The following is a 10315-nucleotide window of genomic DNA, read 5'->3' as shown; positions in this document are numbered from 1 at the left end:
ATTGTGTTTAGTCTTTAATTTGACACTAAACTTTGACTATATTACATTGCAGAGATGGATGCCTAATGTTTTTTTTTTTTTTACTGTATTAACTGTATTTTACTATTTAAATTCCTGGTTGCTTTGTAGACTGCACATTTACATTTAGCACACACGATGACACAAAATTAGGTTTAAGTAAGCTCTATTAAATTTGTCAAGTTTAATTTTTATTTATTTATTTTGCCACTTTCACTACAGAAGGCATCTGAATGATTGTTCTATGACCACTAAAAGTACCAAACACACTTACGTGATTTGATAATGTGTAATAAAGTGTGACAACTCAAAAGGTGTTTTAGGGAAAACTTGATTTCTTGGAACATTTTGAAGAAATCCAGTGGGTTCCTAAAAGCATATTGAGACAATAGCAAGGAGTGTAAATGACGCCCAAAACAGAGATGATATCTATTAAAGGAAGAAAAAAAGTGTGACCCTTTTTCCAGTGGTCTTCACAGTTGGTGCACTGCTTTTAGTCTGGGGTGATGGCAGGAGAGAGCTCTGGGAAATGATAGAGGATAATGTATATTTTTGTACTTTACTCACAATAAATGAATAAAACAAAATAAAACAAAGGATTGATGAAGGTGAGTTATAACTAACTGGCCAAGCAAAAGGAGCGACGACTCCTCGTGTGTATCCTGATTCTCGACATGATCGGCTGCACAGGCCAGGTATCACCTCCGTACTCTCAAACACAGCAGAACAAACATAAGATTCTTAAACAAAATTATCCATTTTTCTTTAAAATGAATGAACCTATAATCAGTGTGGCTCAACCTGCTGAAGAGGTAGAGGAATGAAATCAGTCTTCATCATGGAGCTGTAAATCTGATGAGGTTCCACCTGAATGTTGGCCAACACTTTAAACAGTTACAACATCTAATAAAAACATATAATGACCAAATGTGATTATAGCATTTAAAACACCTAATAAACAGTCAAATATAATCCATCATTTACAAAAATGACAGATGGTCCATGAAACATTCAGTTATTCTTCGAACATATATTTTCTTCCTTCTTTTCTGTCTTGCATTAGTTTTAATTAAAGTGAATATTTTCAAGGTTTGTTGGCTCGTACAACTGGAGATCCAGTAACATCTGCTTTCAATCAACACTGTTTAAAAAAGCAGCAACTGGGGTTTTGGAGTTCTGAATAAATGTGACATTGACTTTTGTACAACAAAAATGCTCCATCTGGCCTGAGTGACTTATGTAGACTCTTTTACAGGACTTGCACCAATCTGAAGTTGAAGAAAAACTTAGGCTATGAGGAGATTGTGGCTGAAACAGAGCATTTCAGACAGAAAGTGAATTTAATAATGAACAAACAGAAGAAAAAATTGTTGCTTTTGTATAATGAATTATTAAAACCTCTTATAGACGACACTTGAAATCAAATTATGTACCTGCAACACGAGATTTAAATATCTGCCTTTGATATTATAACAACTTAAAGGATTTTGGTAAAAATGAGAAATATCAAACATAGAAATACAAACACAGGACATCCTCAGATGCAACCTTAGTAAACAACACTCACTGTGTTGCTGGTTTTCTCCTTGAAGGTGTATAACTGCAGGTCTGTCCCCTCAGTGAAACCTGTCTTTGGTTTTGAACCCATCACCTGGTCTGGAAGAACTGCAGCCCAAACAATCATGTTAATTAATTTTTAAGCAATGGTCATCCTGCATTTTATTTACTGATTTAGTTTTTTAAGTATCGACCTTGTATATATTTGCAATATTAGTATTAAATACTTTAAATAAACTTTACTTAGTTTATACCTGTTGCTGTGAGAGGATGGGAAACAAACATGCTTTGGTATTCAGTCTGCAGAAACATATTCATGAAAACAGTTTATGTATGTCACTGAGCATTAACAAGTGTTGTCTTTATCCATTGTCAAACTTTGAAGTACCCTTTTCTCCACAGGTGCTGTTGTTGAATGACTCCAGAGCGGATGGAAGTTTGTGGGTTTGTTAATAAGGTTTGGCAAAAATCCCGAGTGAGCGTGAAGCTGATTGTCTTGTTCAGTTTGAGACAAGAAACTGTTGGATAATGAGAGCATGGAAACATAAACAACACACCTGAGCTTAAAGTAATACTTAACATTCATTCATTCACGGTTGCCTGGAAATTTATCATTCAGTGATTATAGTAAGATCACTTATTCTCACCTTTTTACAACTAACAGTCATGTAAAAACCCAGTTTCTGACATCTTATCTTTCAGGAAATATACTCGATATAATGTCATCTGGTCCATTCTAGGTTCATATGAACAACAATAACACCATATTATGACATTATTTATTAAAAAAAAGCCAATCCCAAATGAAGAAGGAGCATGTGAGATATGTTATACGTTTGTACTGTATTTATGAATTTAGGAGGGCAATTAGTTGTTGCTAATCTAATAGAGCTTTAATTCACATCATGTTTCGATCTGCTAAAGACTACATCATTCCTGTTTTCTGATATGTAAATTTTCAAAATCAAAAGAAGGTAAATTTCTGGGGTTAAGGAAATGTATAAGAAATTATTAGAAGTGGATGACAGCAGCTCTGTGACCCTGCATTGAAATAAGAAACAATGGGATAGGTGAGTGATAATAAATAAACAAATAAATACATAAATATGGACTTTATCCGTCTTTGTTGTAACAACTCTAACTTTTTGTACCATTGCATTCGCTCATGCTGTGGATTTGCATGTTTGCATTGAACACATATGCCTGTAGTCAGATATTAACAACATTTGACCCTCGAGATATTTTCTGTCTGTATCTGATGTGAGTCATGACCATGGGAGCATGTGAGTGCTTATTCTTGGTCAGGGTAGGGGTTAAGAGGGAGAGATTAGTTAGTTTCATATGTTTGATACACATCTTAGTTGAAAATTTTGCATTAGGTGTCAGCTTGACACTTACCCAAACTGAGGGCTGTCAGTGAGGTTCAAACTGGGCTTGTATGCAGCTGGTCTTTGGTTTGATGTCAAATCTGTCCCACTGGCATGTCCAGTCATCCTGTCTGAGACTATAGAACCAAAATCTGACTGTCAAAATCTAAATCTGACTTTCAACAATGCTATAAAAACTGTTTCCTGTCACCTTCATAATAAAAACAACATATATTTCTACTATATTAATCCCAACTAGGAAATTGGGTTGTCCGTTTTACCCATATTTTCATGCCTGGGGATAAGTTGGGGGGGGGTTAAGGGCCTTGCTTAGGGGCCCACATGGGTTTACCTGTTAACATGTTAACTTACCTGTACTTCCACCATTAGACTCCCTATAAGACTCATTGTAGATTTCATTGCTGCTCAGTTGTCTTCCGCCAGTTGCTCCAACAGTCGGCATGACAATCTTCTTCTGCTCAGCCATCTGTGACTGCTGTAATGGAAACCTTCTTTGACAACAGTGATGGATAGAAAAGATCCTGCAGGCATGTGGGTACTGCCGTAATCACAAATAAAGGCAGAAAACATGGTGTTATTTTCAGGTGTGACAGTGAAACAGACTGAAAATTAGCTTAATATCTGACAGCAGTGTGTAGGAAATAAAAATGTTCTCTCTATCAAATGCAGTGGGAGTGAGGAGAGTAACATCCTTATTTGGAATATTTGCTCTGAATATAAATGACCTCATGAAATTAAATTTTCTGCATAGAGATAAACTTAACTTTCTCCCAGGCCATACCTGCAGGTTGTTTGTTGCTTTTTGTGTTGTGCTGATTGTGTAAGTAAACAGATCTCTGTTGCTAGGATATTCAACACAAGGGCAAAGCATGTCTTCTCAAGAGTGAAGTGCTGCTACTCATGAGTTTAATGTTATCTAACAGGGGAATTTTGTTAAGGTCCCTCTTTTGTTGCCTGCATTTTGTTTAATATCAAGCTACTTTTCTGCTGTATTGTAATGACACAAAACATTGTAGACTGCAGCCTTTTATTATATGAACAGCACTAGTTAATTAGAGGCATTCAAATGTAAACTGCAAAATGGATTTTAAACTAGATCATATTAGATTTGGTTTCCATGGGTACAAATCAAACATAGACACAAACAAATACTGGAAATTATTAGAGCATAGATAGAGTTATTAATTACCTATACATACATAGATAAAATATGCCCTGTGGGACTTCAGGAAGGAGGCAGTCTTAACCAAATTCTAAGATTTCTTGGGAGATTAAAGGATTAGAGATTAAATAATTGTCCTGATGAGTAATTGTGATGGTTTAAAAAGGCAGCTTTAGAGTGCAAAGTTTGAGTTGCAGAAAATCTACCATGAAAAGAAATCACTTTCAAATTGAACCTTTTTACAGTACTTAATACAGATACATACTCGTTTCCCTCTTAAGTACTTACACACAGTGCTTCCACAATGAGAGTAGCATGCTTTTGTTCAGTGGGGTTTTGTTTGAGGATTCAGCAAAGTACCAGTCAGTGCTGGAAGGTGTTTCAGTCATTCATCAGCACCTTCACCTTTATATTTAAACTCCTCTGCAAACATAGATTAACACACTCAGGTGATAGTGACTCAGGTGGAAAATTAAATTTCTAATCTTTGTTTCATATTTCGTCCTAAACACATATGAATACATTATCTACTTTCCAATTTATATATATTTTTTATTCTACATTATGTTTATGAACTATGTTTGACCAAACTTTTGCTATTATAACTTGTATCTTTCCCTCATTAACTTGAAGTATACAGTATGAAGATATCAGTCTCTTACACTGTTGTGGGGAAATTTTGGCTCACTTCTTTTTCTAAAGTGTTGCTTATGTTTATTAATGTTTGCAGGTGTTTGTTTATTCAGCTCTCTTAAGGTTCTGCCTCATTTCAGTCAGATTAAACTCTAGATTATAATTGGGCCCAGTTGCATTAATTCTATTTTGCTTCAGCAAACTTTACATATCAGAGGGAGGTTCCCAGGTTTGACTCTGGAATACTTTAGGATACAGAGATAGTCATGTTTGATTCTGACTGCAAGGTACCCAGGTCCATCCCTCCTCCACCACTTTGCTTGACAATTGGAAGGTATTATTGCTCTTTTTCTTTTCACTAAATGTGGCCCAACATCTCCAGTGTGGTCCCATCTGTTAATTTAATTTAGTATTTTTCACCCTTTTGGTTAAAGTTAGGGATTTTAATATGTCATTTAAAAAGAAAACTTGATTGTGTTTTTTATGTAAAATTCTGTTCTTATCTTACACAGATTGTAAGATTTCAAACTGCCTTGACAGCTCCTCCATGTGGCCACAGGATGGCATTGTGATGCCACCATAGCTCTGACTTCAGTCAAGCGTTATATAAAAATGATGGATGGCTTGAAATTTGCATGACATCTTGATAAAAAATGTCCATCCAAGACAAGAGTCATCATCCACTGCTGTTTGCAGTTGAAAAATTCTGAACAACACATACACATCCACACACAAATCGACATGGGCATCTCAATTTAATGCTTAGGATATTTAGCACATCCAGTGTGTTTAGGACACGGATGAAATGCATCATCGCTGATTCACCGTAAACATCCATAGATTAATATTTTTACTAATTAATGTTTAATCAAGGGGACTGTTTTATTTAACCAAAGTCATAATTAATGAATGTCATACCCCTGTTTTGTACTTCTGAACCCACATGCTCTTATACCTCGGCTATAATTTCCTGCACTGTTTTATAGAGATGCGGTATTCAGAATGAGCTGCAATATAATATCTAACTTGATCTTTTTTTCTTTTTCTATGACAAGCTGCTCATGGTCACACCACTTCCACACCTCTCCTTTAATTCTCACCTCCCATTTCTTCTCTTGTCATCTAATTTCCTTAGACTCACGCTGCTTCTTCACCTCTGCTACATCACTTCCTGCTTCTTTCCTTCCATCTGTCCAATACTGGCAGCTGGTAGAGCCTGTTTTTACCGAGCTACTGCTTGTACATTGCACAGCCTTTCTTGTTTGACATGCTGTCATTTCAAGTTCTGAACTGTTCATCTTCTCTGAAAAATAACTACAGGGAAACGCCTGCATCATTGAAACTGACAGGCTCATTTCCTCTTTCTTTTCTCTTAAACACAACATGCACATTATTGACATTTCTAATTATAAATTCACAGGGATTCACACAGCAGGATTAGACTGGGTGCCTATTTTCATTCCAGTCAAAGATTACTCAAGATGATGTGACTTATTAAAACAACTTCAGTGTGACGGTCAGAATGGGAAACTGATGGAAGCACCTGCTTTCCTCTGTATTAAATGAAAACCTGGAGACTCTCAGCTCTCCTCTGATTGTTCATCCTGGCAACAAAGCAATCTATATTTGTTCTCCATCTGCATATTTCACACATAATATAACTACTTTGTAGCAAGAATCAGTTATGATGAAGGTTTTCATGGAAATAATGTCAGTAGAGAAAAAAAAAAAACCTGCACTTTCTGCAGCCATTTGCTGGGACAAAAAAAAAAGACTAAATCAAGAAAGAAGGTGGATGCAGTTGTTCTAAAAATAGATGGAGGTGATGTAAGCGAGGGTCTCCCGTCGAGATGATGCGCTTGGCTTGCCTGCAGCCGTCTGTTCTAGTTCAGGGAGGGACGTAACCTGGGCCCTGTCTGCAGGGGCTCGACTGTGTCTATTCCCCAGCTCTAGATAGTCTGTTTGTCTGGGAGCCAACTCTCAAGGGTTTCTGTGTCAGTTCAATAACCTGTTTCTTTGTCTGCCATAAAATAGCATGGAATTAATGTTTAAGGACATAAAGAGACAGCTCAGTCACCCATACTCTCCTTTGTGTGTTGGGCCTCAGAGGCGCTCTCTTTGCATCACTAGCTCACTGCTGTGAGTCTTATCTCTGTCTTGCCTCTTTTTTGACTTCTGTACTTAATAGGCAAATCTGGCATGCACGGTTTTGAGTAAATTGCACTGTCATCTTTTTCCATTTTGAGTTTCACTTGACTTTGGTGCATGTACGGAGAGAGACCAGGAGGGTTTGTGCAGAAAATAAGATACTTCTAGGCAAAGCTACAATATTTCCTGACATTTACAAGCCAGACTGTTCACAGTAACATGATGAGAAACAGATTAAATTAACGAAAGGCTCTTTTTACTATTATGTTGATGCTTCTGGAAAGCCTTTAAATGTTTATGCAAAGACATCTGGTAGGTGGAACTTGAAAAACACAACTGTTGCTCTGAAGGGCAAAATATTAGAAGTGAAACAAACTGTACAAATAGCACTGTAGGTAATTAATGAGATTATCATCCCTGAAATAAGAGGAAATGTTTCTCCAGACCATCACATGTAGCCGTGGGATTAATTTTCTTTCATGCCGACTAATGTATAGCTTAGAGCAGAAGTTTTACACTATACATTTTTAATTGGCCTCAAAGGCAAACACTTTGAAAATTGTCGCCTTTCTCGGCAAAAGATGTTACGTTAGCATTTTTAAATTAGAATTAAAATGATGGTCTAACTGCGCCATAAATTCTGAAAGCATCGAAAGATATGCTCGACTGTTATTAGTATGTGAAAACACCTTTAATTGTTATGTAAGACTGCTTCCTTATATTGGGCACTAAGGCTTACATTATTTGCTTCCAAGAGTTTGGGAAGTTCCCCCTCCTGATTCCAAACAACAATACCTCACTTGCGTAAAGAGAATGGTTGCCTCAGTTTAATGTGTGACAGTTTTCAGTCTCATTGAACATTTATGGTGCTAACTTTCTAATATTAATTAGACCTCAAAGATCAATATCTTTGAGTTATAATATATATAAGTTAGAACTAGCAGACTGGGCACGAGAAACTAACAGAGCATGAATGCAGAGGCAAATAGTGCCATCTGAAGAATTTTGTTAGGAAAAAGGACAGCTTTCCATGCCTCGGTTTTCTTGTTAGTATTCTAGCACAAAACAAATATTACTACATCATAGCTGCAGATAACATCACAACGGCTTGTTTACATTTGTCACTGTCCATGGTGAAAGGAGGAGCTGGTGTCACTTGCTTTATTGAAACCACTTAAAAACCTTTAAAATAAAGAAAATAAGATTAAAACTGTTTAGAGATTTTGGGAACATACAGATACTGTGATGTAAACTGTGATAATGCTTCATGAAATATATGGTGATTGGCAGGCTCGATATCCAGTGACTCACACTTCACCATTTTTTTTCAGCCAAAGAGGTCTCCCTCATAGTAGCACTGTAAGTACAGCTGTTGAACATTCAAATGAGTAGTTATCCACTAATGACCCATAATATGTGCACAAAATTGATAGGTAATTTATGGTTGTTGGGTTACTTGAGTCTGCATCAAACTGGTGGCATTTATGGAGATAAACTGACATTTAAACTAGTAAAGATTTCAGGTTCAGACATTTTATTATTAGTTATAGAATAAGATGTAAAGAGGGTATAAAGCTATTGCTATGTGGTATATCTCAAGAGTAAGTGGGAATAATATGGCTCAACAAATAACCTTATAATAAATAAATAAAAACAATAATAATAAGATCAATGAGTCTCTGGACACAGACCTAGTATAAAAGATTCTTTAATATGGAACAAAATTCAGAGCTCAGCTCCAAGACTCCATCCACCCAACACACTTTGAAACACTGATGAGTGGAGGAGAACAAGAAAATCAACCAGTAAGATCACAGTCTGCTCGGCCAAAAAACAGGAGAGGCTAAAAAAAAAACATGGAACGCAAAACCAAAGTGCTACTGGGCAAAACCCTGAGACGTCCTCAGTTCCTTCCATCCTGACCCAAGGTGCGACCAAAGAAACATGCCACTCTGCTCCATTCCAGGGCTCTCCCACCTCCTCCCCTACCACACTCTTCTCTTCCTCTCAGCAGCCCCTCAAACCAGGCACTGACCTCTTAGAGTCAGGTGAGGTCAGAGTGGAGGCGGGTTTGAAGGAGCAGAAGGTCATGCATGAAGGTCATTAGAGTTAGTATGCTGCCACTTAAGGGTTTGAGGATCACAAGAGGACATGACCAAGATGTCTTGGTTATTTTCATGGCTCCAGTAGAAACATCTGCGGTTCAGTCCTTCTTCACTTTTTTCCCAATGAGATCCAATCATCTTTAAAGTTTTGTTTGCAAGGTTCAGATGGAATGTTTAAAGTTTCTGAGGGAATGAGACAAGGACAGAAGGGAGAGGACGTCTGTTGAGGCTGCCCAGTAAGAACCCTTTACTATACTACTACAGGGACATTAACAGAAGCACTACACAGATATGTACAGAGCAACCAAGCAACACGTTGGAATACTAAGTAGTAAATGTGGTGCAGGAAAGAGAGGGCAATCTTAGTCCACTACAAATGCACATATCCCTACTTTTTTGTGTGGTTGGTCCAATCTTTAAGATGCTTTTTCTCTTGCTTTTTGCTACAAACAGGCTGCAGTGAAGCTGCCACATCATTGGTTTGAATCTCATGCCCGTGCTTGACTTTTGAATACGGTTGCTTTGTGATTTTGTGTGCAGAGGCTGACAGTTCTCTTGCAAACCCCACTCTGTATCTCACTATGGGAAGCGCCCTCTGGTGGATGCAACCAATCAAGGAAGCTCTATTACCACTAATAATAGTGGTGCACCCACCCCCCTTTATAAGTGCCAGACATTCTCTTGAAGATCACTTGAATTGCTTAGCTAGCCTGACTCTGGATTATCCACTTAACTGTCTGCCAACGTAGCCGCCAAGGTACTTTCTGAACACAGGTTTTAGGATATACTTCTATTTAGTCAAGAAATAGTGTAATACACGGGTGGCTATTATTGTGTTGTGGCTGACCTCCTGTTGAGATCTATCCGGCAGCAAGTTTAGCTTGTCTGTGGTTTTCTGTCTGTTAGTATGAACTCTTGGGACTGTGCCATCATAATGGCTACTGCCAGTTTCTCTTAGGGAAACCTTAGTGAAGGCAAGGTGAAGGACATTGTGTCCAGACCTTGTCCGGTTGCTTGTGGGTTGACCATCTCTGGGAAGAGCCCCAATGCTCTTTGCATCGCTCGCCTGGGTGTAATGCATGTTTAGGCATTGTTGGTGGAACCAAGCTCCTGCAAACACTGCTGCAATATGCCCCCTGGATCTTGCAACGTTGCCTGCAGGTGTTGGCGCCCTCAAAAGCCATTGTGAAGCCAGCATTAAATTGGGTTACAAGCCTGCAACAAGCATTTGCTGGGGGGACATGGTGAAAGAGCCCAATATGACTGTTTCTCCTCTATTTGACCAACTACTTGATTCTTAGGAA

At 37.8% G+C, this 10315-nt stretch overlaps 1 protein-coding gene across 1 annotated transcript; it reads right to left on the bottom strand.

Moving 5' to 3' along the window:
- Positions 1-288: 288 nt before the first annotated feature.
- On the bottom strand, positions 289-3984 carry ppp1r32 (protein phosphatase 1, regulatory subunit 32). Its single transcript, XM_041998064.1, is given in 9 exon segments — positions 289-387; positions 475-540; positions 643-729; positions 820-885; positions 1586-1683; positions 1964-2022; positions 2025-2132; positions 2974-3073; positions 3315-3984. Coding segments are annotated over 9 exon segments (798 nt in total). The 5' UTR covers positions 3430-3984.
- Positions 3985-10315: the final 6331 nt, after the last annotated feature.

Source organism: Melanotaenia boesemani, chromosome 10 (assembly GCF_017639745.1).
Source record: "Melanotaenia boesemani isolate fMelBoe1 chromosome 10, fMelBoe1.pri, whole genome shotgun sequence".
Classification (NCBI taxonomy): domain Eukaryota; kingdom Metazoa; phylum Chordata; class Actinopteri; order Atheriniformes; family Melanotaeniidae; genus Melanotaenia; species Melanotaenia boesemani.
Note: the sequence above shows the minus strand (reverse complement) of the source record. Positions and strands in the feature narration are given on the sequence as shown.